We start from the raw sequence: 23,208 nt of genomic DNA, 5'->3' as shown, positions 1-23,208 counted from the left end.
CTCAATGAATATTTTTGGCAAAAAGAAAAAAATAGAAAAATCAAACTGCAACCTCACTATCAAGATATAAATACTATCATTATTTTTACATTATATCTGTGTATAATTGAACTAATACCATAAATCATTTGCTTTGCTTTTGATTTTGTTCTAATCTTTTTGATTTGGCAGTATATGTACAAAGTAAATTTAAAAGGTACAAAAGGTATACAGTGAAAAGTGAGTCTCCTTCCCACAAACTGCCCTTCCAAAGGTAACAGCTTGACTAATTATTACATACCATTCCTAAGCCAGCCTAACTACACTAACCTATACAGTTTAAACTGTATGTAATCTGGAATCCTGCTTTTTTCAATGACTGGTTAACCTTTGGCATTTTCTCACATCATTAAAATTTCTTGTAAACAGTTTACTGGCTACATAATAGATCAGCTGATGAAAGAAGTAGCTTACTTACCCATCCCCCTAAATTTATACTTCTGAATTGTTTACAAATTTTTTTACTATGATCAAGATCTGTATATGTAGATTTTCTTCAACATTTCCTTAGGACAGATTACTAAAAGTGGACAGGACAATTTACATTTGTTTAAGAAAGTACTCTCATCACAAGGGAAAAATTTATAGCTACCTTTTTCTTTTTTAGTCCTTGTATCAGTCAAACATGCTTTGGAGCTCCCCAGAGCAACCAGCCACCTCTGTCTTTCAGCTGCATTTACTGCCTTCATGTAGAAATGCTGCTCTCCTGGAATGATTAATTCCATTCTTGTGTTGTCTGCTGAATGAACTATGATGATTAACAAAGGGGAAATATAGTTATAGACTTAAGTAATTTGGGGAGAGTCAAATCATCACTCTTACACAGCGTTAGACACTTTATACATCTAAAACGGCGCAGGCAGTGACATTCCCTAAGGAACCACCCCAGTGGCATCCTCCAAGCCACCATTCTCACATAGATTCCGGGCGACAAGGTGTCAAAGTGATGACAGCATATGAAAGAGAAAACAGAAATATGTACTGAGAAACGAGACCCTCCCTTGGGGCCACCTATACCATCTTAAATACATGTGCAATGAATATCACACTTATTGCATAGTTTTTACTAATTTAACAACTTTGGCCACCTTCCAGTGGAACAGTGGTTCTATGGAATGCCCATGATCATAGGGCATATCATAATTACCTGGAAGGCATGTATATTTTAAAGACCTTCACCATTTCTCCTCCTTCCATCTTCTCTCCCACACACACACCCCTTGATAGTCTAACAAAAGAGAGCTAATCAAAAATTATGCTGAACCAATCCCAAGTCTTAACTGTAACTGTCATTAATCAACAAGTATTTACTCAGCTCAGAGCAGCAATGCTAGAAGGAAGATAGAGGGGGAGAAAAAAAAGGAGTCTTTGCTCTTACAGAGCTGACAATTTAACCAAGAAACAAACTGACACACCAAAAGTAATCAGAATACTTAAATGTTGAACTCTTTGGTGCAGAGACTTTATATGTAATTACAAGAGTAAGGTAAGAAGAAATAGGAAACGAAAAAGGACTTGATGACAGCAGGATTTGGTTAGAAGAAAAACTGCATGAGAAAAAGCCTAGATGAGGAAATAAACACAGAACATACTGAGGATATCAGGAAACAAGCTTAAATGGAGCCTAAGTACTTTGTCATACTGCAAAGTGATATTCATATTCATGAATGGACAAGACAGGAAGAGCCAAATTATGAGGGGCCCAGAAAGTCCAGCAGAAGCCCCAACTTAGATAATTAATTACTGAAAATATTGTCCAGAAGCTCAGTGTATTATGGCAAATAAATGCCACAGAAGCTTTGCTATCTTACTATTCTACTTATGTGGGCTATTCTTGGATATAGATACTAAAAGATATAACCATGCAATAATCAATGAAGGGTGCAAAAGATTTCTAGACTAGTATAAAACTACTTAAATCCCAAAGCTCTAAAGAATAACTCTTTTCTGCTAATTGCTTATACTTGTGAAAGCACCAACACCTACCTTAAAAGAAAGCAATGCTCTAATTTCTAATGATGTTGCTACAAGATGAAACTAAAATAAGATGACATTTTTTTTTTTTTTGGTGGCTGGCTAGTACAGGGATCCAAACCCTTGAACTTGGTGTTAGTAGAATGGTGCCTGGCTCATACCATGTGCCAAAAATCTATTTCTCAATTGACTGAAAACAAATGAATACCAAGCTCTAACCAACTGACCTAACCGGCCACCCAAGATGATTCATTTTTAAACATACCAGAATTTATATATCCAATCAGGGAATCAAGGCCAGCCCCCTCCAATGTTGTCACCTGAGAAGGCAACAAACTTAAAAATGATGCTTCCAAAACGTCAAGTCCCTAGGGAAAAAATGATGGACAAGACCTTTATACACAAAACTACAAAACATTCCTGAGAGAAATTAAATATCTAATTAAACATAGCAATTAAATATAGGGGTAATTATGTATGGTGATAAAAAGTCAGATTAATGGTTACCTTGTAGGGGGACTAGGGGAGGCTTCTGAGATGCTGAAATATTCTAATTCTTGATCTGGGTGGTAGTTATATTGGTGTTTTCACTTTGTAAACATTCTTGAGGCTGAACATTATTTAAGATTTATGCCCTTCTCTGAGACTATGCTAGTCTTTAATAAAATGATTACTTTAAACAACTAACAACAACAACAACAAAAATGATGTTGCCATGGCTTGAAACTGTTTTGGAATTGCCTTAGAATTCTGTAGCCATCTTTTAAATATCCTCAAGGCTGGCAAATTTTTGAACTTTAAATGTGGTTTTGGTTTCTGACCAAATTTCACTTGGAATCAAATCTGGGAATAAGATGAGATAAAAGCATCACTTTTTTTTTTCTAAGTAAAAATGAATGCTTTGAATGTGTTTTTTTGTGATTTATAAATTGGTTCATAAGGCAACTCCAAAAGAGGAGTTCTGAAATGTTATGGGTGATAATAGTATAGTTGGAAAGGAGTACATGGACCCCAAAAATGACCACACAGAAAGCCAACATTTATGGGTACACATTTCAGTATGTCTGTTAAAGATAAATAACAAAATTACATCCCCATATATTTCAGGGAACGTGCAAGTAACAATACACCAGGCTGAAGGGTTTCTATCTTATATAACCATGACTCCCTTCCATTACAACAAGGCGTGTGCATTTTGAAAAAATCCCCCTGGATGACAATGATCTACCCCAAGTCCAGAATCACTGTAATAGAAAGAGCCCTAGTAGTAGCAAATCTGAGATGAAGGTGAGGAACCAGACATGTATATAAAGAAAATGCACCAAAAGCAGAAACTCTCTTTTGTCTCCATGGCTAAATCTTACTAAGAACTGCCATAAATTCACATGAAGGTAACAATCCAGCCCTGGAAAATGTAGCACAACACGTGAGCTGCTGCTTTGGATTACACTGAACAAGAAAATGCATACTTCTTAGAGTAGTAAGGTGACTCTAGAGTATTTGGTAGCTATGACCAAGAGCTCACCATGTTAAAAGAACTACTCTTCATGAAGGCCAAGTACAGTATTCAGGCGACAAAGGAGAAATAAGGAAGGCCTGGAGGGCGTTTAACATTCACTCCTCTAGTGTTCCGGTTTTTCCTTTAATTCTCTTTGAAGAAGAATTCAATACTTTTCGTTATCATCTTGTCTGGTTTCATTCCACTAACTTCTACCCCACACACCCCAACCACACACCCAAATGAATCAACGGTCTATGACACCTTCCTTCATGAAAATTACAGCATGACCTATTGCTTTACTTCTCTCCTTTCGGAAGAAAAGGAAGCCATCTCTATCACCCAAAAGATCTTATCTCCAAATTCAGAAAAGAACCAAAGTTTATGATTCTGACTTCATACTTTATCAAAACCCTACAAAGCTGGCCCCCTCATCTTCACAGCCTGGCTTCCAACCTTTACAATACCTTTCCACAATGAGAATGAAATAGAACACTTGTAGACTTAACATGAACACTAAAGTGGCATCCACAAGAAATTGTCCAATCCAAATTGGAAGATCAGCACAAATATTTTGAATTTCAATTCAAGGTAAATTTCTAAAGGGAGAATTATTAAAAACCGTGTTTAACAATGCTAAGTTACACTCTTGACTGCTAAGGAAATAAATGGTATTAGAAGATCCCTACGTGGTTACAAATGCTTTTTTTCCTATTGTTTCTAGTATGCTGAAGAACCCTTTACTACCTAACCTCAAATTCCTCTAATTCCATATATTCACTTACCTTTAATTTCACAAACTGCCATCTTTATACTTCCTTTGCTCCCTTTGCAAACATCATCCTGTGAATCATAGTAGGATAGGATTCCATTATCTAAAACAAACCAACGAGGCTGCCAACCTACAAAGATAATAAATAAAAGTTTAATAAGGAAAGAAATTACTGTCATCACAAAGAAAACTGTGATTTCAAAACTTGCAGTCTACATTATTTCTTGGCTCTCAAATAACATTCTGACAATGAACTTTTTAATAGCCAAGCCTTGCTCAAAATGTTCTTGCATCAATCTCTACTTTTTTGGGAGAGATTTCTGGGAAATCCCTAGATCAGCTTAAGTATGGGGAGTAATACTTTTATTCTGACTCACAACCTTCTCATTAACAGCCCATAACCCTATCCTCAGTAACAGCCCTGCACAGGGTACAACACAACTGCCCCCCTTCCCCCTAAAAGGGAACAAAGTTGGGGTTATAATGTAATGGAAAAGGCAACAGAAAACGGAGATTCTAGCCCCAGCTCTACTATCATTTTTAGTTGGATAACCATAATCTGGGGCAAATCTTCTCATTTCAATAAATCTCTAAACTTCCCAGTCTTCAGACAGAACAAGTAGGTTGGACAAGATGACTTCTCTGGTGCCACCTAGACCTCCAATTTTGCAATGTGACCTTCCCTGTTCTTGTAAAATACATGTTACCTAAGCAAATTCCCTTGCACACAGTGAGTGCTAAATAAATTTCACTCTTACACAAAAGCTGCATATCCTGTGGTGAGAGCATAGATTCTCCACCACGCCCCCCTCTTCCATTCTCTGCTTCTCCACAGCGAGGGCAGAAATGTTAGAAACAGCATTCATTTAATTGATATTTATTCAGGGACTAGAGCACACATCCATCGCAGAGTTGGCTCCAAGGCAAATGTGGTTGTGAGGATGACGGCTTTCCTTGGTGCTGACTCCCTCCCTGGAATCTTATCACGCATGCTACTAATTTACAACAGTTCACTGACTAGTAACATGGTGACCATGTTAGAGACAGTGTGACTGTCCTTGTTCTTCTTGTGACTATTGAATCAAAATTCATCCACCTTTTAAACCATGGGTGTTCAAATTCAGTTCACTTTATCCATAGTCTGATATGTGAGTAATCGACTTAGTTTTTCTAGGACTGGACAGTATCAAGACAGAGCAGATGGGGCGGGGGTGGGGGTGGGGATCATTCTTACACCTTGATACAGACTCAGCACTTACCGCCCCAGAAGGCTTTACTAGTAACACTTCCAAAATGACAAAGCTAAGTCATCATAAAAATGGTTAAATTTTACTTTGTATAAGCTGTTGAAGAAGGCAGGGAATGTCATAATACAGTTCAGAAAGACAGGCATCCAAAATAATTAAAATACAAACAAGCAAGTTTCAGACACCTGGAAAATTCATTTTTATGAAACACTGTATTCCCTAAGGAGACCTAGCAAATTAGAAGGTTAGTTCTTTTGGTTCATGGACTTTATCTTACTCAACTGCATTTCCAGCGAGTAGAATGGTGCCTGGCTCATAACATGTGCTAAAAATCTATTTCTCAATTGACTGAATAAACAAATGAATACCAAAAAAGTGAGATATTGCATGTGATCCATGAGAGTACAGACATGCAGTATATCTGTGGGAGTATATTGTATTGAACATGCAGAAATGATGAAAATATTATCTTTCCAAACACTAATTTACCTTGACAAACAAATTATAAGCAGGGTGTGGTGAAAATACACTCCTCCACCCAAAGTCCAGTGTGCCTCTAGGACAAATTATGACTTTGCAAGCCTGCATTATTGCAATTCAATATCTCTTTAAGACAACTATTGAGCAAAATGATTCATTTAGAATTTGTAGCAACGTGAAAGGTGACCATGGTTGAATATATTAATCAAATTAAGCCTGTTAATTATCTCTACACACCTTTCTGAAGAAATATTTAATAAACAATCTCTAATTGATTCACACATTTATATAACATAGGACTGTATGTGTGAAAAAGATTTATAGGTATGAATCTGAAACTACCAAATGTTACTGAAATCTTTATTTTCTACAAACCATTCTCAAATAATACCATCACTCACTGGAAGTTTCCGTAAAGATCACTTAATATGAACAACTGCTCATCCTTCTGACTTAATAAATTAGCATGCCACTGAGCCAAATATAAATTATAAAAATGGAATTCTTCCAAACAAAAGATTTCATTTCATCAGGTTTCTACTTTGCATACCAGAAGTTAACTAAATGTTCTGCAAAGACTTAAAACTTAAAGCACATGTGGTTAAAAGCTTAACCAGCTGTTACTTGGTACCACTGGAGATGAGAAAACCACCATCAAGACCACATTTCACCTCACTCTGTAAATTATGACTTATCTGGGTAATCACCCATTGCTCTGGGCTATCCATAAATGGTTCCTGCAGTGGACTGAATTATATCCCCCCAAGACTCACTGAAACTTGAACTGTGAAGTTTGAACTATGTCCTCCAAGTTTTATGCATTAGAAACTTAGCCTCCACCATGACTGTTAAGAAGGTGGAAGATCTTATTATGGTAATTGAAAGGTGGAACCTTGAAGAGGTGTTGGATTGTAGGACCATGCAGTAGTGAACTGATTAAAAATGGTGGTCAGGGGCGTGGTTCTCAGGGCTTTAAAAGAAGAGGAGAGTCTGTCTTTCTCTGCTCTCTCTGCTTCCCCCATCTTGCAATGTGAGACCCCTGGATCACTGTCACCACCACCAGATGGACTTTGGACTTCTCAACCTCAGAAACTGTAAGCAATAAATTTCATTTTCTTTATAAATCACCCAGGTTCAGGTATTTCATTATAAGCAACAGGAACAGACTAATACAGTTCCCCTGGCATGACCTCCCTGACACTGTGTTTATGAACATTTACAATGAGGTGATATTTGCATCCCAAAGCACAGACTGTACTGTCTTATAGTTAACACAATACTAAACAGTGTAACTGTGCTTCTCATGACCGCCCAAATGAAAATGCTTAATAAAAAATATTTGTCTTATTTTATAAATGTTTCCTGTTAAAACACGTAATGGCAATTTATAGAAATAAATTGTTTGACTTTTTAGTCCAAACAAAATTTTTAAAATGTTAAAGCTATAAATCTGGCTTTAGCATTCCAATTAACCAAAAAAACAGGCAACTGTAGCTCAGACTTACAGTGTTTATGTGCAGACTTTGAACAAGGTCAGTGTACACAAGTTGGTGTACCTTTCAATTACTAAAGTGTTCAATACTTTTGGCAGAGTGAATAAGTGGGCAGCTAGTCAAGATTCACCCATTATGCTGGACCAAGAATTCTGTTTATTATTCACATTTATTTTAAACCCATTCCACTTCCTCTATTTGGAGATTATAGAACTCTGAAGTTGGGAGGCACCTCCAGGATAAGACAGTTGACCACCCTGAGATCCTGAGAGAATAAGTGACTTGCCTTTACTGTCAGTAGTCAGCAGAAATTGCACTACAACTCACATTCAAGGCACTTTTAGTAAACCAGGATGTCCTTGCCGGTTTCTCCTTTCTACAGAAACACCTATCTCTTCGGGGTTCTCCCAACCCACTTCATGGGTGAAATTGACTTGCCTGTTCCCCTTCCACTATTTTTAACACAATACCTGAAATTCCCAAAAGTAAGGACACCTCATTGACAAACAATCCCTAAGAAAATATTATCTGGAGACAGCTTCCAAAATCATGCTTGCTATGCTCGAACAACTTCAACAAAGTACTTTTAAAGTAAACAGTGCTGTTAAGGAAATTAAAAGAAATATAGAAAAGATTTCTTAAAATTCCATCTTGATCTTAAAGGGTACCTTCCAGTCCAATACCCCGACAACTCTGTAATTAACAAAATGCTGACTATTAAGTGTGAATAAGGACGGAGATTGCAACAACCCATGTAGGGTGACTGGGAATTGTTCCCGGAGGCTACAGGAGGCAAACAAGTATTTACTACACCAGGAGAGAAGTGGTCAGGTGCACTTCCCATCCTCAGGAAGGTGCGCAGTCTCGAACTCTCCCCTGCAGAGGCCAGATGGGCTCCACGAGGGACACAGAGAGGTATTAAGCCGTGGGAGCAGATTCGCTATGAGGGTCACCGGGCCAGGCGGAAGCGGGGGAAGGCACCCTCGACCTGCCTTCTCCGCAGCCTCCCCGCCTACGCCTGCCCCAGCCCTCGGCCTCTCCCCGCTGCCGCCCAGAGTCCCCAAGCCACCATACCTGTGAGATAGTTGGTCCACTTGTACAGAACCCCCTCCATGCTTCAGAGCCCCACACCGCGCATCCTCCTGGCCGGGCGCCGGCCGCGGTGCTAGGGTATGCGCCGAGCCTGGGGCAGCCCGCCGAGCCTGGGGCAGCCCTCCGGGCCACCTCCTGGCGCGCTCCGCACCGGCACTAAGCCGCCCTGAGCCCGCGCGCGCCGCCGGGACGTAGCGGCCCTTAGAGGCCGGGACGGCGGGCGCCGTGTGGAGCTCCGGAGCCGCGAGGCGCGGGCTCGGACATCCCCAGGCGAGCCTGTGCGGCGGCAAAAAACGCGACTGCGGCCGGCCTCCCGCTGGCGCGTCCGCGGCCCGGCTGCTCCCGCCCGCGCCCCGGCGCTCGCTCCTCCTCGCCTGCCTTCCTTCCCCCCGGGTTCCCCGTTTGTTTTCATTGACCCCGACGTCTCTTTCACTTCCTGGATGAAAGGGGCCGGCTCGTCCCGGGAAACCCCTCCCCGGCGGCGGGGCTGGAGGAGCGGGCGCGGCCTGCGGCCCCGCCGCCGTGCCGGAGGCTGCGCGAGGGGGACGGGCCGGCGCGGCGCTTCCACGTCCTCCGGCCCGGCACCGCCCAACTCCTCTTTCCTCCGGCCCTCAGCAGGCGGGTCGGGGCTCCCGTCTCCCCCCGGGGCTGAGGCCAGCAGCGCGCGCAGTCCCCTGGCCAACCTCGGGACGAGCTCCCCGTGCCCTCGTCCCGAGGGCAGTGACGTAGGCTTCTCGGGTTTTCCTATAGCAAAGCCTCAGGTCGGTTGTTTTTGTCTTCGAGAAAATGAAAGGCTTCTTATTTCTGTTTCCTTCTTATCTTCCTTACACTCAAGGGATCCGAGAAATTATCTCCTAGGAAGGCAGTGTGCAGATGACGGGGTCCTTCTGCAAGAAACTGCAAGGGACCCCAAGGAACTGTCATGACGCCGATAATTAACCTTGTATGGCCCCAATTATATTTAGAATATAAAACAGGGAAGTAAATTTAGGACTGTTATTCTAAAAATGGGGGCTTTCCCCTAGCTTTTATAATTTTTGAAAATCCTGCTTGTAAGTGATCGTCATCTTATGTAATTGAGAGTAATTTTCAGATTTACGGAATTTTACAAACTTTAAGCACAGCAGATAAGGCAGGCCCAGTCCCGCGGCTTTTCTTAGCATCACGGAGGCAGAATAAGACCTTTGCTCCCAGAACGTAAGCCAGGCCTTTGCTGAAGGTGTTCTGGTTTGGGTAAAGTCTTTGGGCATTCACTTCGAAATAAAGTGAGTTATGGCCGGTTAGCTCAGTTGGTTAGAGCATGGTGCTGATACCAAGATCCAGGGTTCGATCCCTGTACTGGCCGGCGACCAAAAAGTAATAAAGTGATTTGATGGGTAGAGAGATGGTTCAATGAATATGTAATAAATTGAATATAGTTCAACGTTAATGATAGAATCTAGGTGGTTTGCATAAGGGTGTTCACTGTAAAATTCGACTTTTCTGCATGTTTGAAAGATTTTCGTACTAAAATGGGGGTGGTTGGAGGTTGTATCAGATTTAGCCTCGACCCGGCTGCGTATTAGCTGCGAGACTGGAACAAAATGCCCAATACTCGTTTCCTTGTCTGATGTGGATAATTACGGAAATCACGGGGTGCGTAAGAAAAACAACGTCAGGAGCATTCCCGGCACTACTAAGAGACCTTCAGATCAAATCAGATCCCTCTTCCACCCCGCCAAGTGGTGGGGGAAAGAAACGCAAGGCGGGAGCAGGTCCGGAATCGCTGAAGTTGGCTCGTGGAAACGCTATAGCCGGGCGTGGGAGCAGCGTCCGGTGACCGTCGGGTTGTGTGTGACTCAGCCTGGAACCCCTTAATGCAGGACACCGACCCCGAGAAAGGGCTGCAAGGACATCCCAGAAGCACCCAAAAAACCACTGCACGCCTATTTTTTACGCTGGTCCAGAATGCCCCCCCAATATCCACTAGTTCCCTAAGGGCCTTCGGAGGAGTGTTCGGTGCCCAGAAATGACAACCACATTCTCTTACTCTTAAGACACCCCGCCCCAGGCCTTTTATCTTGTCTTTTACCAGTTTCATTTTAGGAAAGGCGAGCGTTACTACCGACCCCTGAGGACACCGACTGTAAAATACACGGACCGGGCGAGGAGAAGCGGTGCGAGTGTGCTGTGCTACCTTAGCGACTGAGGACAGCCAGCCTGAGTGCCCAGTACCAGACGAACACACGCCGGACCCCAGACTGGCAAAAAGGCCGCGGCGAGCGCCGCTGGAGGGGGAGGGGGCGAGGCCGCGCATAGACCCGCCCCGGCCCTTTGTGACGTTGGACAATACCTGCCACGCGTCGGAACTCCGCTGCAGGGCAGGCCACCCGCGCGGTTCTTTGGGGCAGACTCCGGGAGCCATGCAGTTCTTATTCAGATTAGTCGTTTTCTTTTATCTGTGGGGCCTTTTTGCTGCTCAGACACAAAAGGAAGAGGAGAGCACAGAGGAAGTGAAAATAGAAGTTTTGCATCGTCCGGAAAACTGCTCTAAGACAAGCAAGAAGGGAGACCTGCTAAATGCCCATTACGATGGCTACTTGGCTCAAGACGGCTCGAAATTCTACTGCAGGTAGGAAATGGTACGAAGTGCTCCCGCCTCCCATTGACGCTGAAATCTTGCCTCCCTCCACCAACCGGAAGCCTAACTGGCTGGTGGTTTTGTTTGTTGCTTTGGGTTTTTGTTTAAGAGTTGAGCCTTTTACTCACAGGAAAAAAATCAGATTAGATGGCAATAGTTGCCTAATCAACTGAGTATTAGTTTTTAAATTGTTGAAAGTATTGGCCCCAGAATTTACCAAAAGTATGCTACATCCACACATACCCCCATCACCACTATCCCTGGGACCTCTAGACCTGAATCAAGGTACTACCTGTAGGATGTTCACGCTTTTCCTTTGCCAAGAGTCTATAGCATAATTAAAGGATTGCATAGGATAATTAAAGAGATTCTATATTGGCCATCTGAAGCACGATTTTTACAGGTTGGGGGCCACTTTCTAGCTGTATCAAAAAGCCACTACAACAGCAACTTTCCTTGTGACTTCTGCTGGCCCTGTGACCTCTAGACTGCTCTCTCATCCCACAGGCTGCCCACTGTGATTTAATTGATGGTTTATTATTCAGAGGGAGAATGTCTTCATCTGTGCTGTTATTACCCTGTAGAGATAGGATTGGGGAAAGTTAGTTCTTCCCATTTAGAAGAAAATAGACACATTTAAGAAGATACAATTTTAAATTACCATTTAAATGACTTTTTGAGACAAAACCTGCCCCATAATTTTTTAGAACAAACCCAGAGAAGTGAGTTATTGGTACATGCCAGGCAGCTAGTTAGGGGCGACTCATTAAAAAGTTAACTGTTGAATAGTTTTTGTAAAGATGACAGTAAAAAAGAAAATGAGATGACTCCTAATGACTAGCTTTGGGCAAATCATACCTCTTTCTGGCAATTATAGGGAAGTTTGAGCCAAACATCTCACCAGGGTGTTCACAAAGACTGCTAATATGGGAAAAAAGATGGTTGGAAAGGACTCCAACTTTACATTATCACTAAATGCCCAGCTGTGTTTTAGAGTTTGATTTCTTGAAATCAGCTTACCTAAGTATTGTTTTTTTTATTATAGCCGGACACAAAATGAAGGCCACCCCAAATGGTTTGTTCTTGGTGTTGGCCAAGTCATAAAAGGCCTAGAGGTTGCTATGATGGATATGTGCCCTGGAGAAAAGCGAAAAGTGATTATACCCCCTTCATTTGCATATGGAAAGGAAGGCTATGGTAAAGTGTTTAATTTTAATTTCTCTTTTTAGTTATATTTAAAATAACTCATAGACTTCTGGGTGATTATCCAAAAGAATTGAAAGCAGAATCTTAAAGAGATATTTATACACCCACATTCATAGCAGCGTTATTCACAATAGCCAAAAGGTGGAAGTAACCCAAGTGTCCATAGACAGAAGTATGGATAAACAAAATGTGGTACAAAACAAAATATGGATAAACAAAATTGTTATAGCCATACAATGGGACATTATTCAACCTTGAAAAAAAAAAGAAAGGTAATTCTGACACATGCTACAACACAGATGAACCTTGAGGACATTAGGCTATGTGAAATAAGCTAGTCACAAAAGGACAAATACTGTATGATTCCACTTATATGAGGTACCTAGAGTAGTCAGATTAATAAAGGCAAAAAGTTGAAGGGTGGTTGCTGAAGGCTTAAGGGAGGGGGACCTAGGGAGGTATTGTTCAATGGATATAGAATTTCAGTTTTGCAAGATGAAAAGTTATAGAGATTGGTTGCACAGCAATGTGAATGTACTTTGCAGTACTTAACAGTACCCTTAAAAATAACTGGGCCGAGCCCGGGGCGCACTTGGGAGAGTGCCGCGCTGGGAGCACGGCGACGCTCCCGCTCCCGCTGCGTGTTCGGATCCTATCTAGGAATGGCTGGTGCACTCACTGGCTGAGTGCTGGTCACAAAAAAGACAAAAAAAAAAATAACTAAGATGGTAAATTTTATTTTATTTTTTAACTTTTTATATTTTTTTAAAAAGATGACCGGTAAAGGGATCTTAACCCTTGACTTGGTGTTGTCAGCACCACACTCTCCCAAGTGAGCCACAGGCCGACCCAAGATGGTAAATTTTATGGGTATTTTGCCACAATTAAAAATAAAAACAAAAATAGCACTCAAAAAAAAATTTTTTTTTAATTAAGGAAATAATCACAAAACTACATAAGGCCCAACAAACTTTCACTAAATCTGGTTCAGTCATTCCCCTCTTTTTACTTATAAAGAAAATAAGATATTGTTGTAATGTAGATCTCTGGCCACAGTTCTATCCCCTACATAGTGTTAACACTCTTAATGATTGTGTATATTCTATAAGTTTCACCTTAGGCATTTGTATTTGTTTTTAGTATATGTTATATTATTATTAAATGTTTATAACACGGATCTCTGGTAAACAATTAAATTCATAAAACGTGGGAAACTGGAACATATTTTAGAGTAAAAGGACAGCACTGGAACAGTGTAAATGGCATGTATGAGATATAAAAAGCTGTCAGTCACTATTACTCCACTACAGGAAAAGCCTTGAAATGTGGAAGAAATGAACTTATTCTTTCAATATCTTGCCTTTTTTTAAAATCCTAGAGCAAGAATATCTAAAAACTTAGGTAAAGCAGATAAATGGGAAATACGTGCAACATGTATAAATGAAGACTTACTAACCAATAATAAAAATGATCTATCCCTAGAATTCATAAACAAACGGCCTCCTAACAACAAAATACTAATGGCCTTTAAATCTCTGAGAATACTTAATATTCATAATTAAAGAAAGGGAAGTTAAAACAAAAATGAGACACCATTTTTCACGCATCCGATTAGCAATGATTAAAAAAAGTTGGCAAAGGCGTGGAAAAACCAGCAGTCTCATGTATTATTGCTGGGAATGTGAATCATTCAACCACTCAAGCAATTTCTTTCTTCTTTTTTTTTTTTTTTTTAAAAATAAGATGACCGGTAAGGGGATCTTAACCCTTGCCTTGGTGTTGTCAGCACCACACTCACCCAAGTGAACTAACTGGCCATCCCTATATAGGGATCCGAACCCGTGGCCTTGGTATTATCAGCACCACACTCTCCCAAGTGAACCACAGACCAGCCCTCACTCAAGCAATTTCTATCAAAAGTAAAAATGCACACATCTTTTGACCCAGTAGTTCCGTTTCCTGGAATGTGCACAAAGGTATATGTAAAAGAACATTTATTACCTGAGTATCTATCAGTAGGAAATTAATTCAATAAACTATGATATATACATACAATAGGATACTGTGCAGCCGGTAAAAAGAATGAAGTAGAGCCATATGTATTAATGTGTTAAAAAATAAAGTGGGTTAGAATATATTCTTGCAATTAATATGTATTGAGCATCAGTACCAAACTGTTTTCTAGACTACTCCTTATCCTCGTCCTCAAGGAGCTTGCATTTTAGAGAGGGAATTTCACATGTGCATGTGTCTACACAGACTGTACATGGTAGGACATGCAGTCATTTAATGACATTAAGCGTTCCAGGGAAGGAAGCCTGAGGGTCAAGGGTGAGATTTTTTCTCATTCTAATATTTTGTACTGTTTGAATTTTTTATCATGTGCATGAATTAATTTTCCCAAAATTTGATTTTTGAAAAATCATTAAAATTAAGTGTAGCAGAATAAAGAGGGAAATTATAAGAAGAAGGGGGTGGGGATGGGCAACCTGCCAGAGGGACTGGTTCCACCTTTTATCCTCAGTGAGGTCCTTGTTTCCTTTGCTGCATAAAAGCTATACAGAAAGAATCTTCACCTCCTCACTCTGTCAAGAGCCCCTGCTAACTCTTCCTACTTAAAATATTTAGTATATAATTAAAGATTTTCTATGACAAGATATTGGAATTGCTCCCAAATATTTCATGGAAATGGCATGCATTCTTTGAGGTTGTAGGCTTAATTATTAAGTATAGTAATTCCCTCATCTATTCTTTCTTACAAAAATGAGAGCATGGGAGGTCAGTGCTGCAAGTCAGACTTAAAACTCATAAAGAGACAGTTCCGGATAACTATGGCTTCATTTTCAATGCTTTTTGCCAGTCATTTGATCCCATTAAAATAGCTTCCATGGTACTATAATTTGTATATCCTGTTTTTATTTGTAGAGGAATCTGGGAGAAAGAGAAGGAAATTTGAAGATCAATTAAGTTGAATGCAATACTTGTCCTAAAAGTATTGTCATAAGTTGAGGCCACTTCTAGGCAAAATGACATAGGCGAAGTTTCCCTTTCAATCTTTTTTACCTCATCTTCAGAGTTTCCCTTTCTCTTAGGTGGTCTCATCACATGCCTCCACATTCAGCCTACCACCAGACCACCCACTCACTCTCCTGTCTGCCAAGAGTACCCATATCCCTCATCAACAGGTTCCCATCCTGGGCCCATTACCCTCTGGCAAATGGCTACTTAGTTTATCCTTTTCGTAAACTAATTTATGCTTAGGTATGAATGACTACTCAGGCTGCCTAAGCTATTAATAAACCAGACCTTAGTTGCAGAGATGTACAAGTTTGACTCAAAGAAGTTAGCTCCTATTCAGTTTTAGGTGTCTCCAATAAACATAAAAAATGATGAATCTCACTAGTAACACCACCAGCACCTTCATTTTACATGTAAAGAAACTGAGGCCAAAAAGTGTGTTCACTTGGATTAGATTATTTTAAAAGTTGTGGTTGTAGAACATAAGTAACTGTTTAACAACCAACCAACCTCTTGATTAAATAAGTTTTTTAAGTGTGTTATTGAGACCTAACGTTAGCTATAACTTTATTCTAGGTAGTACTTGAAGAAGTCTTTTCTCTGCGAAATATTCTTGCCTCATGTCACAGAGCACCCCTGCATGTCTTGAAATGCATGTGACTTTTTAGTGCTTTAATTAACTATATATGTGGTATGTATAGATTCTTTACATTAACTTCTTGTTCGATGCTCTCCTCTCTATATAAGTAACTCCATAACAAATGCAGTTTTCTCTTTTTATACTTTTTTTGCAAGAGAAAGAACTAATTGGCAATATTTTCTGTTTATAGTAAAATTGTTCAGAAACTTACTATGTATCTGTGATATTTTTTTCTTAAGATATTTAATATGTTTTGAATTTGTTTTTATTGTCAGGAGAAGTTATTTTTCTGTCATATGGAGATTATAACTGGACAGAATATAAATGGCTTTTGTATAAATGATCACTGAATCGATTTCTAGCTCTTTTATTTTAAGGTTAAATAATATGTGGTACATTAGGTTAGGACTTTCACATTAGTCACATGACGCGTGGTAGATTTTTCTGTGTCCTGGCTTTGGAAATTACTGATCCACTTCTTCTTTTGGCCATAACTTGCAAACTCTTTTCTCTTTGGATTATATAAATATGCTAGCAAAACTTGTCCACTTAAAGAAATTGGTATTTCCTTTAAAGGACAAACTTAGCTATTTTTATAATGAAAGATGTGGGTCATTCATTCAGCAAATTTTTGAGTACCTATAATAGATCAGGCATCGTGTAAGACCCTGGGAATATACTGGTATTTAGAAGCAGTTCTTATAAATATGAAATAGTACCATGGTAATACTGTTACAGCTGTGGGCAAATAAACATTTGAACTGTACCTTTATGTAAGTTAAACTGTTAAAATTTATACCCTTTGCAGAAGGAAAGATTCCACCTAATGCAACACTGATTTTTGAGATTGAACTTTATGCAGTGACCAAAGGACCACGGAGCATTGAAACATTTAAACAGATAGACATGGATAATGACAGGCTACTCTCTAAAACTGAGGTAATTCAAACAAATTTCATGTGGAGAGTCTAATTTTTTCATTACGATTTAAATACCACTGTGTTACAACTATTAATTTTTAGTTCTAGTTAGCATGGGCTCTGATCACTGCTTTTACATAGCTGGTTACTTAAAAATCTAAGCTCTGAAAAGGAAATACACTTTTCCAATATAAAACTTATATGTGACTCAACTTGTTCAATTGCTCCCTGCAGTAGGTCATTAAAATGTTAAACTACTCATCTGTACATGGCTCTTCCAGTTTCTAGACTACAGGAATGGATCTCTTTTTCAAGCAGCACTAAGAATTTGTAACAGGGCAGATAATTCCCACCTCATAGGATTGTGAAGATTACATGGGATTATGAAAAGAGCTAGCAAGAATTTGAGTTGTGTGGGCTAGAAAGATGGTAATCAGGAGCCAGGAGTTCAGCTACCTAGCTTCTGTATTTCACTCTTACGTGTGAATTGAGGCATTAATAATGATCTTGTAAGAATAATAATAAATATTTTTTTATACTTTCCTGGTACCAGATACTATTATAAGCACATAAGTGTGTGAACTTATCTAATCTTAATGACGGTGTATGAGGTTGACACTATTGCCATCATCTCCACTTTAGGGGAAAATGATGCTCAGACAGGTTATGTAACTAGCCAAAAATCCCACAGCTGCAAGAGGTGAAACCAGGATTGCACCTAGGCAATCTGACTTCACTACTGTGCTCTTAACATTGGGCCCTTACTTTCTCTTTCAAGGGAATTTCCATCATGAATGCTTCAGGGCTAATGCTTATTTTACTGAAGTCTATTGCCTTACTTAGTCCCACTGACTATACTCTTGCTTAAAATGAGTAACCCAGTTGTCTTCCCCTCTTGTTTGGAGGCAGTTCATAATGCATAACTAGTACCTAAGTAAGTAGTAAAAGGTAACCAGGTTGATTTCAAGTGATAAGAGTAAGTCCTTTTGCTCTGTTCCTTTTTCTTTTTCTCCAGTCCTTTTCCTACCCAATTCCACTTCCTCCTCCAGGATATTAGTAAGGACTTTCCCCTGAAGCACCTTGATTGGCTAACAATGGAAGAGGGAGAAGGGAACACCCTTAAGCAGAAGGACAGTTACAGGGGTGGCAAACTGTTCCCAGTGTGTACTTCTCTGTTGACGCCTTATCACCTTAGAGTGAATAGCAGCTGCAGATGAATTCACACAGTACCCAAGAGCTCAGCCTATACACGCAGACCATTCACTATCATAGGCACACCAAGAGGTGCATTCTGCAGTATGAATATTCCAGTAGACAGTAAGGGATCTTCAGTTCTTTTCTGGAAAATAAAAGTAGGGAAAATCCAAAATAGTGACCAACTTAGCTACAGTTTCCCCAGATGTCTATCAGGTATCAGCTGTATTATTACCAGATGGATGAGAGTGATTTTCACACAATTGAATAGTCATCTTTTATTGCCACCCTTGAACATTACTCTGATCCTCACATCAATCCTACTTATTTTCCTCATCTTATGGATGACAAAACTGTGTTCAGAGAGGTTAAATAATTTGTCCAAAACCACACAGCCAGTACATGGCCAACCCTGAATTTGAAATATGAACTAAAAGAAACTTCCTTCCTTCAATATCAGAAAGATTTAGAAAACTATTTCATCAGTATGAATAATTTGGGGAGGTAGGGAGAAATAGTTTTTTATTAAATTACAAAGTGGAAATAGTGTGGAATCCCAAAATTAAGGTCATGTTCTTATCTACTGCCTTTTTGTACCTCTGTACTACAGTGTACTGGAAAAGGGGTAGATCTTGAGCATCAGCAATACTGGTTATGAAAAGATAATTTACTAACTTAGAAACTGGGGAATTGTAAAGCTAGGGCTTACAGACCCCTCTAGTCTGTTGCACAGACTGGGTCACAAGCTCTCCACATGCAGGTCTGTGAGCTAGGTAATAGAAAAAAAGGGTCCTGGGAGCCGTGGGTATAGAAAAATGAGTGGGCTTTATTCACATCTAGGAGCAACTCTCCTAATGGCTTCTATGAGAGTTCTGAGAAGCACTGTGGATCAGAGCTGTTAGTCTTTTATACTTAAGTCCATAACCCTGGGCACCTGGGTGCCCATAGGCAATTACATTAAGTAGCAACAAGGAACACCTGAGGATATTTACAGCAACTGCTCGGCAAGATTCTGAACATCTGAGGGGCCCTGACCATTTTCCTATTTTTTCCACAACAGGAATATTTAAGCCTATTTAAAATTCTGTATACCTACATAGGATTGCTAAGTCTTGGAAGAAAAAATGCATCTCCCTCAAATAGGACCAAAGTCGCATTTGAAAACAGTTGATATATCCTTCATTAAGGTCCATTGATGGTTCTAAAATAAAGTCTACTCATGATGGGTGAACTTGGGATAGGGATTGCTAAAAACCTCTCAGGTTCAACAAAAAATACTCCTGCCTCTAAAATGCCCTGGCCTTGCTGAACATTATCTCCAGGTCATTTGTGCATTGCTTTCTTTAGTTATTATACAGATTAGCACTTTCCAATAAAAAGATAGTTGAGTCACATACATAATTTTAAAACTTTTAGTAGCTATATCTTTAAAAGTAGAAAGATATAGGTGAGATTAATTTTAAGATATATCTTAACTCAGTATATCCAAAATAATACCATGTCAACATGAAATGAAGATAAAAATTATCAGTGAGATATACTTTTTTATTGTCTTCAAAATCTGCTTGTGTATTTTACATTTACAATAACATGTCAGTTTGATCTAGCCACATTTCAAGTGCTCAGTACTCACATGGTGAGTGGCTACCATATTGTTTGCATAGAGAAATTTCGTATTATATATAGAAACTAGAAACAGGACATACTTCAGAGTATCTGTTATTTGACATTTTTATTAGAGAGATTTTCATAGTTATGTAGATTTGGGGAAGAGCTATAGAAGCATAGAAAATTTAAGAATATTACATTTTATGTCAAAACCCATAGTTGGATTTTATTGATTATAAACATAGTCATTAGTTTTAGAGATTATAGAAATGCCAATTTTGGATTTTGTTCACTGATGGAAATCCTTAAGAGTGATTTTCTTTGGTAATGTGAACAGTGTAGATTATTGGAAAGCACAGAGTTCCAAAAAAATTCAAATGTTAGTCTTTGAATATGTACCACTAACCCATCTATTAAGCTAATTTGAAGGCCTGTTTTGTTTCTCTTCAGAAAATTTGAAGACCTGTTTTGTTTCTCTTCAGAAAATTGCTTCAAAGTTTAAAAAAAAATTTCAAATAGCTTTTTAAAATTTTTTATCTCTTAATATAAGTAGTCTTGGATATGAGTTACACTATGTAAACATAGTTTACTAGAAATTGTAATACATTTTTATTAAAGAAATGTTATTTTGGCCCTCTTAGATAAGTCATTACTTGAAAAAAGAATATGAAAAAGATGAGAAGCCACGTGACAAGTCATATCAGAATGCAGTTTTAGAAGATATTTTTAAGAAGAATGACCATGATGGTGATGGCTTCATTTCTCCCAGGGAATACAATGTATACCAACATGATGAACTATAGCATATTTTTCCTACATTTTTTGAGCTGCTTTCCGTAGTTGATATATAAAACAAAGTTATTTTTCTCCAAGTTGTATTTTCTGTTTTTCCCCCATGAGAAGATATTTTGATCCCCTCAATACATGTGATTTTGGTATAATAAATGTGAGACTCTGCAAGTTTAACTTTCAGGAAAGGTATGATTGTGTTTCCTGTTGCTTTATTCTGTGAACACAAATTGCAGCACCATGAAATAGACCTCTGTGTCCTAGTGGACAGTTTTCCCCCTTCAGGATATAAGACTTGTATGTCAAAACCTGCAAGCTCTTCCCAACTCTAACCTTAACAGCATATATAAATTTGTAAATATAAAATTTTTAATATTTTATGTTAAAATGCCCTATATTTTTAAAATATTCACTAGGGTCCCAGGAATTAACGTTTCTTTATACATTTCAGAACATTATGAATAGTAGGTTATAAAAATCATAGCACTGAAGTCTTTCTATGGTATGCATGCAAGAAGATATTAGTTGTATATCTCTGTCCAACAAAGAACCTCAATACAGTCTCTTTTCTTTTTTGGTACAAGCTTGGGTATTTGTTTCAATGGGGAATATTAAAGATATTTGACCAGACCAAAGACTTTTTGCCTGTTATAGTAGGCATAAAGTCTATACTACTCTGGGTCTTGTATTTCTTCAGACATTATTATAAATGTTCTACTCCTCCTTCTCGTAGGCCTTTATAAGATATCTACCACCTGTAACCTTTTGTCTTGATAGTAAATTGATGCCATGGAATTTCTTAGTTTCCAGTTCCATTTCTCTAGATATCACTTTCCTTATATCATTTCATTTCACAACATTCTTATCATTAATGATGATTCTTATCATTAATAATGATTATTACAAACTGGTAGGCCATTAAATTTTGGTTAATGTGTAAAATTTATTTTTGCTGTAAATGAGGATATACAATAATATGGCAGGTTTTTGTCATGGTCAAATCATGACGTGATCTGACTTTCTGAGAATAATAAGTAAGAGATTCTGTAGAAGATTACATTGGTCCCAGAGAAAGGGCACATATTTATTGGAACATAAAAGGTTTTGCATAATACATATGTAGGAAAGTATGGTCAGTCAGTAAATAGTTCTGTTCAAAAAAAGTGAATTCAAAACAAAGCTGCTTCTATTTTCTGAAACTTGCTCTTCCAAACCATTATTCATCTTTTAACCTCTTTAGCTGTAGTGTCAGAAATTCTATTTTAAAAGTATAGGGGAACACAAAAAAACCTGCCAGCTTAGTAAATACCACATTTGCATAGCACAAAATTTGACACTTCATAAAACAAAAACCTTTACTATCTTTTCTTCCCAGTATTCATTTCTATACTTTATTTTCTAACACTTTCTCACTTGCTTATCATCAGCTTTTTATCCCTTTACTTCCCTCAGAAAAACCTCAGTTGAAGTAAAACTGGATAATTCAAATTCTTATATTTTGGTTTGAAAACTGTCCCCATTCTTTGTGTCCATATTTAAAGTCACTAGAGCCTTTTTTGATCAATACTAGTGTTTGATTTCAGTTAAAGAAAATATATATGGAAAGTATCTTATAATTTAAACTTTGTAATTCTAACCTTTCCCACTGTTTTTCATATAAAGTATTTTTAAGCTTATACATATATATATATATATATATTTTTTTTTTTTTTTTTTTTTTTTGGCAGCTGGCCAGTAGGGGAATCCAAACCCTTGACCAAACTTTTATTTTAAAAAAATTACAGATGATGTTAAATGAGTAGGCAGAATGTTTAATCAAAAACTTTTTCACATTTAAATAATTTTAAAAATTTTACTCGTTCCTCATACTCATATAGTGTATAGGTATTTTATATCTATACGATTGCTTTATGTCTTCATATGAAAATACCTAGCAGTAAGTGCTGTGACTATATTTTGAGTTCTAGAATTTTAACATTATTTTTGCAATTAATAAAAGTGGATAGTAAATTAATAATTTAGGTTAGGTTGTTTGTATATGAAAAATTCAGATGTTTTAGAGTAGATGAAAAAGGTCTTTCAGACTAAATAAGTGTTTTAAACATTTCTAAAGAAGAAAAGAAATCCTATCTGCTTCAGCTTTAAAACGACAGTAGTGAGTTTTATGAAGACAAAACTAGCAAGCATATGTACGTCACAGAATGGCAGCCCTTCACTACTGTCACCCCATTAACTGTGTACGCAAAACCCCTACACTGAGCTCAGTGCTTTTAACTTGATACTGCAATTAAACATTTAGGATTACATTAAATTATTAACACATCTTTTCTCATTTTACCAGACCTAAGGCGGTAGTTAAACCACCATAAAGTTGCCACTTGTGTACTCCCGTCATTCTTAAATGCTGAATTAAAAGTTGATTAAAAATGAATATTTAGAAAAACCTCTTTATTATATAAAAGTTATCTAAAATAATAGACTAAATACCAAAAATGATTCTAAAGTGACTGGCAAATTTATGAAGGAATATCTACATTCTGAATTTTATATTTAAAACTTTTTTGATATAAACATTGTTAATAATCTTCATGACAATGTATGAGGTAGACACTATTGTC

At 38.4% G+C, this 23,208-nt stretch overlaps 2 protein-coding genes across 4 annotated transcripts in view; one reads left to right on the top strand and one right to left on the bottom strand.

Annotated features, from left to right (window-relative positions):
- Nucleotides 1-8,981, bottom strand: part of PLEKHA3 (pleckstrin homology domain containing A3) — a 30,755-nt gene extending 21,774 nt beyond the window's left edge. For 2 of the 3 annotated variants that reach the window (XM_063113487.1, XM_063113482.1), the window contains exons 1-3: nt 8,578-8,981; nt 4,297-4,413; nt 632-787 (exon numbers count right to left, since the gene is read on the bottom strand). In XM_063113487.1, the coding sequence (XP_062969557.1) occupies nt 632-787; nt 4,297-4,413; nt 8,578-8,617 (313 nt within the window). In that variant the 5' untranslated portion in view covers nt 8,618-8,981. Of the gene's footprint in view, nt 1-631; nt 788-2,278; nt 2,382-4,296; nt 4,414-8,577 lie in introns of those variants that run through there. The other variant, XM_063113494.1, reaches the window with a different exon arrangement.
- A 172-nt stretch (nt 8,982-9,153) lies between these two features.
- Nucleotides 9,154-20,747, top strand: FKBP7 (FKBP prolyl isomerase 7). Its single transcript, XM_063106626.1, has 5 exons — nt 9,154-9,356; nt 10,670-11,206; nt 12,261-12,412; nt 16,888-17,018; nt 20,443-20,747. The coding sequence occupies exons 2-5, from the start codon at nt 10,998-11,000 to the stop codon at nt 20,602-20,604; spliced, it is 654 nt and encodes a 217-aa protein (XP_062962696.1). The 5' UTR covers nt 9,154-9,356; nt 10,670-10,997; the 3' UTR covers nt 20,605-20,747.
- Nucleotides 20,748-23,208: the final 2,461 nt, after the last annotated feature.

This window comes from Cynocephalus volans, chromosome 1, assembly GCF_027409185.1.
Source record: "Cynocephalus volans isolate mCynVol1 chromosome 1, mCynVol1.pri, whole genome shotgun sequence".
Taxonomy (NCBI): Eukaryota; Metazoa; Chordata; class Mammalia; order Dermoptera; family Cynocephalidae; genus Cynocephalus; species Cynocephalus volans.
This window is presented reverse-complemented; position numbering and strand designations above follow the sequence as displayed.